Here is a 16,007-nt window from a genome sequence, read left to right on the forward strand (position 1 = left end):
CTCTCACTTTCTCTTCCTCTGTCTCCATCTTTTTGTTGTGTGGCAGATTATTTTTTATCTCCTAACGTGAGAATGCACAGAGGCAAACAGGAAAGGGTCAAATGCTGTTTGCATTTAGCTTTTGCTCTTATCTGCATGAAGGCAGGCAGCTGGTGTCCCCACAACTCAACAACAGCTAACTGAAAGTACTATTGTTGTGAATAGGTTGCAGAGGAAAAATAACACAAAGAGTGCTGTCTTTGCTTTATCACTCCGTGGCCAGATCACTTTCTGGGATGCATTTAGCTAAAAATATTGCAACATTCACCAGCTCCTCTGCTGATTTGGACCTGAGCAAACAAACAAGTTTGAATTTAGTCTACTTTTACACCGACATACATCTGGCAAATGGCCTCATAAAGGGGGCGTGATTCAGATCGTCTGCTTTAGAAAGTTACAAAACATATTGTGTTGTTGTAAAGTAGCCTCATACAGCATAAGATGATTTGACAAAGTCTGAAACATGCTTGGTCAAAGCCAAATGAAGTCGGAGCCACATCTTCAGATGACGCCAAATAGAGCAAAACATCAACTCTGCTGTGTGTTTCTAGTAGATTCTCATTAAAATGACTCGAAATATTTTCCATGAGCTTGTGAGTAGTTTAAAAAAAGTTTCTGTCTTACAGGAAAACTAAAACTTTATCTCTTCTCGTTTGTGTCTGTCCTGCAGATCATCCTGAAGTAAGCGTCGGGAAGGGAATGGAGTGTCACAAAGCTGCACTAGGAAACCCAAAACAGCCCCTCTGTAAATACTACCTTGCCTCTCCCATAGAGGTCCAGCAACCTGCATGCTAAGAGTGTAACACTTCAATTTAACCGTAAGAACTGCAGTGCCGGTGTAACACACAGAGAAAAGATATATACTTTATGTATTGCTCGGAAAAAAAAAAAAAACTAATAACATGAAAAAGTAAAAAATATTCTTATGTATATTACATACATAGCAGATACACTATAGAGGTCATTTTATCAACTGTTCTCCCAAAATACCGTTGACTCTTTCCTCTCGCATATTTATTCAAAAACACAACGATGCACAACATTCATCCCTTTGGTTTGTCAAAATCGATGTTTGGTTTGCACTGTATGGAAATATAGTGCGTCACGGTGAAGTGGTAAACGGGAAGAGTCACAGAAAACCCACGCACAGCCACACCTTCGCACTCCACGCTGTCAGGAGGGTTTTTCGTCTCGCAGTCCTCGCTTTTCTCTCCACGAAGTTGAATGTCCTCGGGGCAGATAGGCTCAGCCGCTACAGTGCCCCCCCACATGGCCCTCACCTGCCCCCGATGCCGTTAAGACGCCATGACGAAGCTTATCCTCCCCTCCCCCTGCCAACGTTTCATCAGCGGAAACATCTTGCCAAAGTTGCAGCTTGGAAGTGGTTGATGGAATCAGACCTGCCAGACAGCAGAGCCCCATTTTAACACCCTCCTAAATTCTTCTTTTTTTAAATATTTGCCATTGCCCATGCTGCAAATACAACCTGCTTGCCATTTATTTGTTGTGATGCTGGTTTCAGTTTGTTTGGGAGGAGCAGCGGGATATTGCAGTTAGTCTGAACAGGAAAAGACAGTTCCCAATGTTGACAGAAGATAATCGTGGCCATTACCGAAAAGCCTGAAGGCTCGGGTCTGTGCCAAGGGCTCTGCAATGTTTGAGGGTTTGTTCAAGACATACCAAGCCTTGTGTGTTCGTGCGTGTGTGTGCATGTGTGTTCGTATCTGGAAACTGATGGTCTGCCGGCAGACTGCGACTTAAAGCGAGGACCAGCAGGTGATGGCAACACCAGGCCTGGTAGGAGAGTTTTTATTTCTTGGGGGAGGGCGATGGATTTAAGTGCTAATCTTAAACAAAAAAAAAGTGAAAATAACAAAAAAAAAAAAAAAAAAAAAGGTGCATTCGACGACATTCGTCAAGCAAAAAGATGACTTGAACTTCGACTGGAGGGCTATCTGTGACCGTCGGTTGTCCTGTCCAACCCTACTATCACCGATAATCCTGTTCCATTTTAGAAAACTGTAGAAGTGCCTAAAAAATGCTCATTGACAACACGCATCCAGAGCGGATCATTAAGAGTCACAAACACAACACACTGGCTGTCAGAAACTACGTGGACTTCTCGGGAAAGACCTCCCACTTTGTTACTGGAAACAGTTTTCTAGTGACCGTTCATTAACATCACAAGTGACTTTATCAAAACAAGAGAAACGAACGAAACGACAAATCAAGAAATAGCTTTGTAGAATGTTTTGGTGACTTTCACGGTGTACCATCGTTTCTTACATCGGTTTGAGTAGTTTACATAAGGAACGTGAGTAAGAAAACAATGTATTGTAAACTGTGTAATGTATGTAAAGTGTCTCTCATTTTGGAAGTTTATATTCATGGTTCTACAAATGTATTCAGACTTATTTAAAATTTGTGTTGTGTCTACTATCAAGGTGTGTTTGAACCCCCCTCCGTCAAACCCTCCCTCCACCACCTCCCAGAACAATCAGTTGTTTTTAAAGCCAAGATCATAAAATGTACTTTATTTCCCACCGATATTCTCCGATTTTAATTTTCACTCAAGACGCTAAATTTTGCTTTCCATCTTTCTCAAAATTGGGATGTGAATTCACGGTGCTTTGTTTACTTTGACAATCCACAGTTCTACATTTTACTGTCTTGGTGCCACTCACATGCGTTATGACCTGTGTGTAATACTTGTGGAAGGTGGTAAAAGTCCTATTTGGTTGTAATTTAACTTATGTTACTCTTGGTCAATTTTTAGTCCAAAAAAAAAAAAAAAGAAACCTATGTTGTAAACTATTCTATTTTGAAATGAATGTAATTTATTAAGCTGCGCTACTTTCTGCACGGTTGGTCGTTTTGGAGATCGAACCCGTCAGGTCAGCGAAATGAGACGTCACGCACGAGCGAGGGCTGGCGGCTCAAAAGCTCACCCCGCCCGTCGCCGACAGAAAGCGACTGGATCTTTCTTGCCTTCTCATCGACTGAAAAAGATCCCGGTGGTGCAGTAACGAGCATAGTCGTAGAGTTGCTTGTGTTGTTGGAGGAAAAAAAAAAAAAAGAAAAAGTTTATTGTATAGAAGACATTTTACCAAAAAAAAAGAAAAAAAAAAGCAAAGAAAACTTAAAAAAAGATGTACTTTTCACTCTAGTAATGATAGTATTTCATAACAATATTAAGTTGTTGCTGTGGCAACCAAATGTTGCGATTACTAAAGTTGGGTATTTTTGTAAATGACATTGTTAAGTTGATTTTTGTTTTTGCTAGAACACTGTACACAACGGTAGATTGTAAAGAAGATGCGAACATTTCTTATTCTTCTCTGAGATTATGGCAATGACCTGATATTTTCATTAGCAAATAACAGCCGTGTAGTGCTGTGACTGTAACACTTATAGATTTAAGGTCATCAATGTTATATAGATTACACATACATCTAAATATATATATATATATATGATATATATATGTAAGAGCTAAATATTCTATAAATTAATAAGTTCAGATGTAAAACTTCTCCCCTGACAAAGGCCCTTTAAGTTCCACACTGATTATTTGAGGCGATGTACGACTAGGGTTTAGGATTGCACTTTGTTTAAAGACGTGATTTTGTTTCTCTTTAAGGGTTTTTTAAGCGTCTCGGCACTCTTGTCAGTACAGTCATCGGTCAGAAGCAACGATAATTAACTTTAATCGAACATGTTGTTGCATGGGAATACAACGATTTCTTTTCTTACTAAATGATAACGTACTGAATGTTTCTAGTGGAAAAAAATGTTCAAAAGGAAAAAAAAAACCTCCTCATTTGGTGACCCACAACACCCTCTGTGTATGGACTCCTCTTGAGATGTAATGTTTCTTGAAATGTGTTTGCAATGATTGACTGATGGTGAAAAGACAAATGTAAGCACTTTCTGAGCAGTTGGTCGACTGAGCAGACTCAGCTTATCCAAACACTTTGCCTTATCTTGAGTCCATCGTGCTTAAGGTTTTATGTTTTAAGAGCTCTTAAGAAATGTATTAAAGAGACTTGAACGGCTCAACTATCCTCAGATCCCTTCTGAGTTTCATTTCAAACATGAATCTTTATATCTGAAATCATTTTTTAAGGTTTTGATGTGTGCACCACAAAGCCAAAAGGGAGGGCTGCAACAGAACAGTCGCTGGTCTTTACTTCTGGTCTCCCAGACTTGTAGTGACGTCTTTTTGTCCCATTGCCTTACAATGGAACTGATGGAGCATGCAATTCACAGCTTACGCCAGCAGAGGGCACTACAGTAGAGTCTGGAGGTTATGAAGGGACTGCCTGTGTTACGATAGTTGCAGTCTACCTTACCAACAAAGACGTGAAGTTAAATTGACAAGAGGACCCTCATCAGATTTATAGTTTCAGTGTAATCCTTTTAAATGTATTCTTTTTACATATATTTTGTGCTATTTTCTGTTTATATAGTCAAATGTTTCTTTGGTTCCAGCAAGATAGTGTAAAATCTATTGAAAGAAAGAAATAAAGAAAATCAAATGACTTCTTTTTTTGTTCAAAGTCTCTTATTTCCATCATATCATCAGTTTCGATGCTGCTTGCATTTAGGTAGATCTGAGAACTCCGTGTTTAAGCTGCTGCCACGGATGATAAACGATGATAAACACGATGATAAAGCCAAAAGACTGATGCAAGTTGGCTCCTCTCCATTCTTTATTTTCTATGTCATTTCCTGTCTCCACAGTGGAGCAGGTTTAGAAAAAAAAAAAGAAATATGAGGGGTTATTAATGCCACAATAACTGCACATTCTGGATACAGAAAGTTGTTAATGTTGCTTTTAACAACCTACACTTCTCCTTTATATGATGACATCTTCTTTTAAAGAATTAAAAATCTTACTTCTTTAATGTTAACACCGTTCATCTCAGTTTCATTGCTGTATTGATAAATGCCTCAAATCAACATGAGCCAACCTTTAAAAGACCAAGCTTTGGTGGGAACGGTGACTGCTCTCCATCCATCCCTTGTCACCAGGGTAAGTTCTGCATGCATGCTGTGTTATGCAAGAGTGTTTCATTGAGTAAGCTCACATTTTATACTTTAAACCTAAGGACATCAAGTGTAAACAGTTTCTGTCTGTGATTCATCTGATTAAGTTGTAGTTTGGGATATTAAAACGATTGGCTGCTACACAAATGAGGGGCGACATGTACTTGAAAGGAAATGGTTTGCAGATGGTGCAGTTGGCAATGTTTCCACTTCTTTGGACATCATTTCCTCGCTCCCTTATGGCGTCTTGCCTTTTGTCTGTTTGTTTTTGCTTATTTGTATATTCATAACTTTTGTCCATCTGTATCTGTCATGCTAGTGGCAGACATACAAAGTTAACTTGGAACCAGATGTTCTGGTCCTCGGTCGTGTCAAAGGACCCGATCTTTGCTGTGTTTTAGTTAACATACTGTGAGTTTTGGCATCTAACAGTTACCAGTAACTCATATAATGTTGATTATTTTGCAGAACCATCATAATAATCTTCATTCACATATATGAAAACAGCAGAATGTCATTTCTTTAAGGAGTCTTCAGGAATAGTTCTCCAGGCTTCTTGAAGGACATCCCAAAGCTCTTCTTTGGATGTTGGCTGCCTTTTGTTCCGTTCTCTGTCAAGATGATGCCACTGATTTTTAGTCCACTTTTTGTGTCATTTGGCATAGCTCAGCCTTTTCTCCCTGTTTCCCTTCCATGGAGACCATCTCTGATGAGGCCAACAGCAGATGGATCAACTGAAGGTCCAGATGCATCTCTCAGGTCTTTAATAGATTTTTCCTATTTTCTAAGAAGATAACTTCCAGATACAGTTCGTCTGCTGTGCTGTAAATCGTTTTTAAGTCTTGTCTGGCACTTCTTTTGTTCTCCACTCGGCCAATTTCCTAATGACTTTTTGAAGGACACACTGCACACCATGCTGACATATGCCAAGTTTTCAGCTGAGAACTCTTTAGAAATCACCTTCTTGGTGCAAATATACTATTTTATGTCTGTCAACTGTGTTAGCTTTGACATTTATCATAGGAGCAACTAATCAAATGGGAACAAATGATGTGTCTTTGCTACAAGCTGCTAATAACAAAGTGCCAAATGATAAAGTGGCTATTTAAGTTGTCTGTTATGTGCAGATACAAACTGGTTCAAGTTAGGTGCCTTTTTTATGTCAGTGGAAAGTGACAATGAAAATGGTAACATACAAAAACTGAAGTAAAAATGAGAGAAAAAGCAGACAATGTCCAAAGAAAAACTTTGAAATGCCCTCTCAATGCCTGGGGAATCATTGCTCAAGACCACTTTAAAGGTCTGGTCTTTAAAGGTTAGAGTCTGGCTGCTCGGGAGCAAAATATAAAGAAATGAGTGGTGGCTCAAGACCTCTGCACAGTTCTGTAAACTGGGCTGGTCCATCAGAAGCCGGAGGGGGGAGAAGGTGTTGGTGACTGGATGGATATTTTAGTAAATTATTGATAGTTATTTTAATCTAAGAGTGTTGGTTCAACTACAGCCTATTTTACTTCAAGTTAAATCGTGTCTTCCTAACATCTGCCTTTGTCTTCTAGTCTCACGCACTGCCATCCACCCTTAGATATGTATACATGTGACTGTGTTGTTTACTCTAACAGCTGGGATTTTGTTTGTTATGTAACACAGTTGTGTTTCTAGTTATTTTCCAGACCCTTGCTCCATCCTCCCTGTTCGCTCATGGCACTAATCACCCTCCATATCGTCCAGGAAATAGTTGCATCCAGTGGATGCGCCGACTCCAGAGGCGTGGATTCCCAGCACTGCTGTCTTCTTAAGGTTAAATCGGCTCTTTGCCTTTAACTCCACTGCACCCCACTGTGCAGGGAAATGTAGCGCTAGCCTTCTGTTTTTTCGGCGCATTAAAAAAATGTGCCGTCTGGATGTTTCTAAGAATAGCCTATCTTATTTTTACCACACCGCCGCCTTATTGCATTATGGATGCCTCAGGAATGGTGTCCCTTCGAGATAGCGTGGGAATATTTCAGTAGAGGCTGTGGCTGTGCATCTCAGCCACAGCTAAATGCTCCAGCATCCGTCCGCCCGCCTGTAACTGCGAGAGCGTCTCGTTTAGCGGAGGCTGGCCGCAGTCTGAGTCCAGGCTCCCGTGCGTGGGGATGCGTTTCTTTCATCCGCTGCGGAAGACTTTATTCTCTGCATGCCGGATTTAACTCCACAGAAGCGCTAGGCTATGCGGGAGTATAAGGTGGTGGTGCTCGGCAGCGGCGGGGTGGGGAAGTCCGCGCTGACTGTCCAGTTTGTCACCGGGACATTTATAGAGAAGTATGACCCGACTATTGAAGATTTCTACAGGAAGGAGATCGAGGTGGACTCCTCTCCCTCGGTGCTGGAGATCCTTGACACGGCGGGCACCGAGCAGTTCGCCTCCATGAGGGACCTCTACATCAGAAACGGCCAAGGCTTCATCCTGGTTTACAGTCTGGTCAACCAGCAAAGTTTTCAGGACATCAAGCCCATGAGAGACCAGATCATCCGGGTCAAGAGGTAAGACACTGTCTACTGCATTCAGTATACAAAACATGTTATTTAAAGTATTTGGGATATTAGATGGTCTAAATGGCTCTACAGATTCCACACCTTCACTGACATATTTTTAAATAAAACCGTGAAATCCAGACTTCCTGGAGTGCCCCCAGGAACCCCTCAAGGCCCCTGAAAAGTCAATAAACCTTGCTTTTAAATCTACATAAAACTAACAATTTTCGTTTCCTTTCATCCAAAGTAAGGCCTGGAATCATCCTAAACTGCCACCCTCTTGTCTCCCTGCTCTTCCCCCTCTCTGAGTGCTTCGTGAGAAGCTTCAGTCTGCTCACATGTTCTTAGTAAGAGCCCAGCTGCAGCTCACCTGTCACATATCAACCCGCCACACTCTCACTGGGTCTGATACTCCTTGTGTCTCCCACACATGACTTAACTCTGTGAGGCTTTGATCGGTTAAGCCCACGGCTCAATCAATCCGCTGAGCTCATCTCTGGGCTGAAATGGATAAATCTGTGCTCTTTACTTTTGATGTAGTGACGTATTGGTGTTTTTGGCTTGGAGTCTCCTTGAGTTCATGCAGGGCACCGAGGCTGTGACTGCCACCCGAAAGGTCCTGGAACAGCAGTCTGAGAGAATTGGTGCCATCTCAAGTCACAAAGAAGACAAATGTATATAATAAATTAGAATAAAGGCCCTCTCAGTCATCATTTTGAAAAAAAAATTAATTTAATAAAATAGGCACCTCATTAAAGAAATCCTCTGAAGCCACACTTCTAGTTATGATTTCATTTGCTCATTACATTTGTGTTCCCCCGTGTTTATTGAAGCAGGGTGTCTTTTATAATACATAATCACAATTTGACCCTCGTAGCTTTGCTGCAGTGCTTCCAAGCTCTGTTCCTGGAGTGAACCGAGTGACCCGAATGGGAGCAGGAGAGCGTCAGAGCTGACGATGCACAGCAAATGCATGAGGGAAATCCTTTGAAATGAATAATATAATGATGGATAAAACAGAGCAACGTGGTCTTGAGTCAGCCGCCACCCAAACCAGCCGCCCTCTCTGCACCAAGGCACTCCTGTCCGCTATGTTTCTCTATTAATATTTCATACCTTTAATTCACACTGCTCTGGTCTTGAGAGGATTGTTGCTCTGTGTGCGAAGCTGCAGAAGAGAAAAGAGATGATCAAAATGATCACGAACAGTAGCAAGACAGTCAGCTCCTGGTCTCCATTAGCTGTCTTCCCTCCTCCCAAACTTGTTGCTGAGCCAGCAGCAGTAAGAACAAGCACCACACAGAGATGTAGTATGTGCCCACTCACTGGAACTTAATGGGATTGTGTTGGGTGGGAAGCCAAGAAGACATGAGGCCTCCATTAGGGAGTCACATAAACCAGAATGCCTGTGCAGAGCTTTAGGTGTGGGAAGCATGGGCAGGAAGTGAGATCCTGCACGTCTCTGTGTGGTGTGGTGAAGCCATGCTCTTGCTGAGGTGTCCCTGCAGTGCCCAAGTCCAGCATCCTGCAGACTAACCAAATACACCCCGTTTAAGTTGTTATCAGTGAAAACATCTGGGTGTAGCCTTCCCTGCAATCTAATCATCTCCTTGCATGCATGTGGAGGTTTATTGTCCAGTCAGCCCAGATGGAAAGAGGACGTTCAAAGCACTGGAGCTGAGTTTCACGCTGCACTGATGCTGTGTCTAATAGCAGGAGGTGACCGCCGTGCGCTGCCGAGTGCGAATAGGGTGGAGAGACCAAAACTACATATCCCAGGAGGGACTTTGGTGTAGGTACAAAGTAACTTCTTAACCCGAGGCTTTTAATGTTTGCCATCAGGAAGTTGTTTAAGCAGTCGGTTTGCTTGATGCAGGCCACCAGTAAACTGCTCGTTCCTGCTGTGTGCAAAGTGCTTGGACTTAAAATAGTTACAGCACTTTGCTAGTTTAAGTGTTTTCCCGTGCAGCTTCATTTGTCATATTTGTATCATTTATCATATAATGACACGTGTTCTTCTGCCGAGCTTCTTTAGAGGACAGATGAGCACGATAAAAAAAAGAAGAGTTTTTAGTTCGCTAATTATCTCGCAACCTCTCCAAATGATCTTGTAACCCCTGAGGGCTACAAAAATACTTTGATGTGTATCTGGAGTTTCCCACATTTAGATGATTTAAATGATTATCACCTCTAGCTGCAGCTACGGAAAAAGGGAGATAGTTATCTCGGGTCTCGTGGGAATATTTATCGAGGGTTCAAAAAGTTAGTAAACAGGTGTTTTTTAAGTTTGTTTCCAGTTTTCGTCGCCCAATTTCAGTCATCATCCAATTTTTCATCCATATCTCCATATCACGGTGAGCCGTTTTTCTTCAATTAACTGCATTAAAGACTGTTAATAGCAGCACTAATGTGAAGAACTGAGGAAGACTGTTGGATTACATGTGAAACATCTTCAACAACCAAGAAAGGAAATCCAGCCAATGGATTAAATATTCTTTTAAATGTCTTTACAGATTTTGTCAAAGAAAATTAAATTATCTGGAGGAGCTGGGCTGCACCATTAAACATGACAACGAAGCTTGGGGTTTCATCATTAAAGACACTTAAAAGGCCTTCTCCATCTGCTGAGCAGACGCTCTCTGCTTGCATGTTTATCACAGGAATGTTTGCAGTTTATTTTCTTTCCTTGGTTTCTTCTCCACGTTGTCAGGATGCTACAGTATCGGTGCTGAAGACGCTATCGAGGCTTTGCTTTCCGGCAGTAACTCCGTGTGGGAGACTGTTGATATGCCGCGATTCTTCTGTCTGGATCTACGAGCAGATACACGGCTGCCTGTCACACATTGTAACAGCCTCAACTATCAATTGACAACAGATGCAGAAAGCAAAGAGGCGTCTGCAGGGTTGGAGGGCTTCGTGTTAGCTAGGAATTTGCTTGTGTGTTTGCCAGTGCTTGTGAAAACGGGGGGTGAGTGAAGTCACTGCCGCCATTTAGCTCAGCAGGTGAACTAATAATGTATTGCAACCCTGGGCTAAATGGAAAATGTAGATGCCAACTTTTTATTTTTTTGTGAGTTATAAACACAGATTCTTTATAGGCTGTGTGTGGGGGGGGGGGGGGGGGGGGGGGGGGGGCAGCTGGAACAACACCCTGCAGAGTTAAATGCCAGGTACTAGTTTTTTTTGTGACTTTCTGAAGTTGTTCCAGATTCCACGTGCATTGTGAGAATGCAGCATCTCAACCCGGGGCACAGACGATGCCTGCAGAACGCTACGACACCGCACTTTACACCCTGCAGCTGAGCAAGAGGTTTTCTTTACAGCAATCTCTAAGAAGTGAACACTGATCTCCGCATGATTTCGGTTGGCCACCTTCTGGTGTCAGCTCTGCAAAAATCCAAATGGCTTCTCACCCACTGCATTATGAAAACAAAAAGCTTCATATTCGTACCGCTTGTAGCTCCAGCCAACCAGTCCAAACACATGCCAAGTGTGCAGATAAACCCCAAAATAGATGGTTTCCAATTCTTGAAACAAATTAGCACAAATTAGCATTACTGCCCTTCTTTCTCTGGTTTTGGTTTCAACAGTTAAAACACGACACACAGAACATGACAGGACAAACTACAAGCTCCACAAATTCTTTACCATCATCTCTCACTGTGAGAACTCATCTGTTTTATGAAAAAAATGCTACAGATCATTATGTATAATTGTGCTTTTTACAAATGAAGAACGGTGCCTGTAGATCTGGTGTTTTTTTGGTTATTTGGTCATAACAGTATTTCAGTGTTGTAGCTGGTCAAGGTGGAGCTGTTTGAATCTATTATAATTCTCGTTAATCTTTAAGAAGGGATCATTTTCGATGAGCTCATTTTGTTTGCAGCATTTTAATATGCAAAGCAACTGCATGGATAAAATACAAACAGTGTAGTGAGGAGTTGAGTGGTCTTATTTATTTCCAGGAACAGTTTGAGAGTTCACAGTTTTTTTGAAGACGTCTGCTGACCTTCTCCGTACGTGATGACGTTTTACTGCCACGTGTCGCTGCATCACTTGTGATCTCTGGCTGCCTGACAATGTACACCAGTGGTGTGGCCACTTATGAGGAGGAAGCAGTTTGATGGATGGTATTAATCCACTTTCTAAACAGTCCTTTAAATTCTGTGCTTCGCTCTCAGTCGTGAGTGGTTAGGAGTTGAGAGGTAAAACCACACTGTAGAACTGGGAAACAAGGTTGGATTTTGACAAAATATATGTTACGGTTTTTAAATATGCATGGTTTGTGCTTACTTATTTATTTATGCATCAACACTACAGTCATGTCTTCACTGTAACATTACGTGAACTGATGTGATCTGTGTTCTGTACACGTCTTCTTTTTTTTTTTAACCATTATGCTCCAGTGCCTCAGCTATTATGGAGACGATGCTGTATGCATGCTTAAAGTGCAAACAGTTGAAATAGAGAAGGACTCGTGAATATATTTCATATCAAAAAGCGGAAGAATCGAGGAAAAATATATATATATTTCGGTCATAGTGCACAGTTTGTATTGAGCACCGTAGCTTGAGAAGCTATGAAGCATTTTAGTGTTTAACCCCAAGCCCTGACTGACGGATTGTTCAATAATACATGACACTGGCCTATAGATCCCTATGGGACGAGGTTTCTTCATGCCGTGTTGAGCAGCTTCCCCTCATATGGCGAGGAAGGAGAGACAGTTTGATGCTGTAACAAACAATCTCCGTACAAACTCACCACCCCACCCTGGAAAAGAGCTGGCTCTCCCTCTGTCTTTGTAGTTATATATAGAGTTTCTCCTGCAAAGCTGTCAGATTGCATTTGTCTGTGTGATGCTCTCCTTGTTCACACTTCACACCCTCTAGACTCCAGCTTTCCAAACACACAGGCCGTGCGAGATGCTTGTCCTGCTGAGGTCAGCTGCTGTTTGTGTGCTGTTAAATGCAGCGTCTGTGGAGGGCGGAGTCGAGCTGCAGGGAATTTTTTGGCATTTGAGGCTTTTATGAGTGCGTTTTCATTGCTTGACTGTCTTAAATCAACAACTGATACCATCATATGCGACCACTTTTTGAGAGGCTCTTCCTTCCATGGGAATTCCTCTGGGATGGGTTTGAGGGGAGTGAGAGGAGGGCAGAAGTCACCTGAACAGCACCCTTAACATTTGCAAAACATAGCTGTCTTCCTCAAGAGTACTTCAGCTGGCCCATGAGTGTACTACACACTGCTGCCTGCACATCTCCTCTGCGTCTCTGGTCCTCATTTGCTCAGTGAGATGTTTGCCAGCTCTTTTCCACGCCTAAGCTCTTTTCCCAGTTGAGCAGTGTGGCAGCAGGCCACCAATTTGTAGATAAGAGCCTAATTTCTCAATTGCAGCAGCAGATCAATAAGCTGGGCTTGAGAGCACTTAGGAATGACTGATGGTTGAGGCTGTTAGCCAGTCTGTGCTATTACCTGTTGTGAGAAAATATACCCACTGTAATTGACATTGTGCAGTTATTTCACGAAGGACATCTAACAGAAATGAAATATCTTGTGTTTGAATTGAGTCACATTAGGATTCATTACAGTTGAATATACAAGTGGCATCCTGTGAAGTGTATTAACTGTTGTGTGCTAACATTTTGTAAAATGCTGTCGCCATACAATTCAAACATCACAAGGCTCAAATAAAAAACATCAATCTTGCCTGATAACTGTTTGGGAGCACATTTAAAGGTCAAATGAGACCAAAATAGATTTTCTCATCTGAGATAGGGCCGGTGTGTTACGCGTGAACCTGGCCAGGACCAGCCCAGTGAATGCATCGTCCTGACAGTGAAGCACAGCAGAGGGAGTGTGTCGATACGGGGCTGCACGAGTGTAAAAAGCTTAAGGAGATGACAGTTACACATTGACTCCTGGTCATCAGACGCGTGACAGAAGAGAAATCCTCCGACACGATAATGATCCAAAGCACTTTTCAAATATAAAAGTGAAAACAGCGACCCGCCCAGATATGTCACCAGACTTTCATCCCACCAGACATATTTGAGGTATTTTTAGGTGAGATCTTAACTTTAAGTAATTATTCTCTTACTTTCGTGAAGTGACCCGTGAAGGGTTTCTGTATTACAGGTGTCATCTGTTCCGTTACAATAAACTGATAATGTACATTATATGATTATGGGGTAGAAAATAATTGCTTCAGAGGCCAATGTTCACATTGGCAAATGTGAGATCAGCACATTAGCTTTATTTAATTATTCAGTAACTTATTCCATTACTCTCCTCAGCCTGGTTTCCTTGTATTGATGGCTGAGAGAGAAGAGAACTGGGATTGTCAGCCACACTCTGCTGTGGATGAAAGCTTTTGATGCTCAAAGACATGCCTTAGTGCATGATGGAGATGATGCTAAGTGGAGAGCTAATGATTTTAAACAAGAATCGGAAGCCATTAAATGCACAGCTTGTGTGACATACAGATTCATCTTATATAATGCATCTAGAAATAAATAGAGCATCAGTGTGTTCATACAGAGGCAGATACTCTTTCTGTGACAGATTCCTAATGGGACCTCCTACTGGTATTAAATACCAGGGGAGTTATGGGAGCCTCCTGGGAAGCTGGAACTGAATGTAGCTCCACTGTGCATTGTTCATCACTGTTATTGTTTCAGCATCTAACAAATACAGTATTTAGGCCAACAACACACACACACACACACACACTGTCACTGAGTTTATTCTCTCCCCCCTTCACACTTTCTCTCTAAGGTTTTAGGAATTTCCTGCAGTTTCAGTTTGAACAAAAGGCAGCAAATTTCAGATTCTCTGTCTCACGTTGCAGGTACCAGCAGGTGCCGGTGGTGCTGGTGGGTAACAAGGTGGACCTGGAGGACGAGAGGGAAGTGTCCCCGAGCGAGGGCCAGGCACTGGCTGAGGACTGGGGCTGCCCCTTCATGGAGACGTCAGCCAAGAGCAAGACGATGGTGGACGAGCTTTTCGCCGAGATCGTCAGGCAGATGGACTTCTGCCCTCTGCCTGACCGGAGAGAGACCTGCTGCCCCACCTGCAGCATACAGTAGCAGCCGGATGGTGGGGTGGTGGATGGTGGAGAGAGTAGAAATTAGAGTGAAAATGTATTCGTGTTAGACAGTTTAAAGAGAAATTTACAGGAAAAATCCACTCTTGTTATTACTATTTCTACCTGCTTTCTGTGTCTACAAAATACGGCCTGCCCTCTGGACAAGAGCAATTTTGGGAAATGTAGGAAATCACTCACTGAGCCAGCGTTAGACAAAGTAGGTTAAGGGGAATTAGATTTAAACTTTCATCACCTCTCTGACACAAGGTGGATTTTCACTTGAAAGAAAAAGCAACACTTTGACCTCCAGCATTCGACACCATCCTGCCGATTATTCAAGAGTGAATTTCCGGGGATTTCCTAAAAGCAGCGCGGTGCCAAAGACATCAACTGAGAGGATCACAGTGCAAAATGCTTTAAGGAAAGCAGCCATATGTCCAAGCAGGGATGGCAGCGCGCTCAGCAGTTTTCTTCGTCTTTTTTTCTTCTTCTTCTTCTTCTGCTTGTGTCTTTCTGTTTGCACTTTTAGGACATTTTTGACAGTGCAAGACCTATCACTAAGTATCTGAAAAGATAAGCAACACCACTGTGAAGGAGTCGCACTGGAAGTTCATTTCACAGCAGACCCGCCTAACTCCGAATGAATGAAAAGATGAACGAATGTCTAAAAAGAAAACCGCACCTTTGGGGATATTCATGCAGAAGATCCCAAATGCTGACATACTGTGGATAATGTGTGCATGAAGCTGTACTGCCACACTGACATTGAGTACAATCAATCTCACCCAAAGAGACAGTATCAACAGTCAATCAATAGATCAGCTGATCAGTCAGTCAGTAATTCAATCGTACGGACACTTGTCTTTTCACATTACAGACGATACAAATGCCTTGTTACTTTGTATGAAGTGAACATCGGTGTCAGTGTGTAGTTCATCTATCTTAAGTCACATCAGATATGTTAGTGGATTGATGTCAGAAAACACTTATTTTCAACAAAAAATAAAACTTTATGCACAAGCGTGTCAAGTGTATTTATTGATGAAATATCATTCTGCATGCATTTTAAAAGCTTAAAACTCTTTCCTCTCTACATTTGCATAGATTTTGAATTAGCCTTTCAGTTAACTGTAATCTGGCACTATCTTGACCTGAGTCGATTTATGATGTTTTTGTCCTGCAGCTGCTGTATTCCCAGGCCAGGCATCCTCCTGCTTCAGTCGCTGCCATTATTGCCAACACTTACTGCTGATTGTAGTCCTGAAAAATCCAAAAAGCATTTGTCAAATTCTGAATACCATTAGAGACCATTGAAGGA

The 16,007-nt window shown here is 42.1% G+C and overlaps 2 protein-coding genes across 14 annotated transcripts in view; both read left to right on the forward strand.

The window, feature by feature from the left end:
* The window catches only part of mbnl2 (muscleblind-like splicing regulator 2), a 46,795-nt gene extending 42,215 nt beyond the window's left edge, over nucleotides 1-4,580 (forward strand). For 7 of the 13 annotated variants that reach the window (XM_072364552.1, XM_072364676.1, XM_072364254.1 and 4 more), the window contains one exon: nucleotides 710-940. In XM_072364552.1, coding sequence (XP_072220653.1) covers nucleotides 710-724 — 15 coding nt within the window. In that variant the 3' untranslated portion in view covers nucleotides 725-940. Of the gene's footprint in view, nucleotides 1-709 lie in introns of all 13 variants that reach the window. The other 6 variants (XM_072364187.1, XM_072363979.1, XM_072364327.1 and 3 more) reach the window with 1 other exon arrangement.
* Nucleotides 4,581-6,827: 2,247 nt separating this feature from the next.
* LOC140269818 (ras-related protein Rap-2a-like) lies at nucleotides 6,828-15,709 on the forward strand. Its single transcript, XM_072364835.1, has 2 exons — nucleotides 6,828-7,611; nucleotides 14,453-15,709. Exons 1-2 carry the CDS (start codon nucleotides 7,298-7,300, stop codon nucleotides 14,688-14,690), a joined length of 552 nt encoding a protein of 183 aa, XP_072220936.1. The 5' UTR covers nucleotides 6,828-7,297; the 3' UTR covers nucleotides 14,691-15,709.
* The last annotated feature ends 298 nt before the right edge of the window (nucleotides 15,710-16,007 follow it).

This window comes from Leuresthes tenuis, unplaced genomic scaffold (genome assembly GCF_036924035.1).
Source record: "Leuresthes tenuis unplaced genomic scaffold, fLeuTen1.0.hap1 SCAF_1, whole genome shotgun sequence".
Classification (NCBI taxonomy): domain Eukaryota; kingdom Metazoa; phylum Chordata; class Actinopteri; order Atheriniformes; family Atherinopsidae; genus Leuresthes; species Leuresthes tenuis.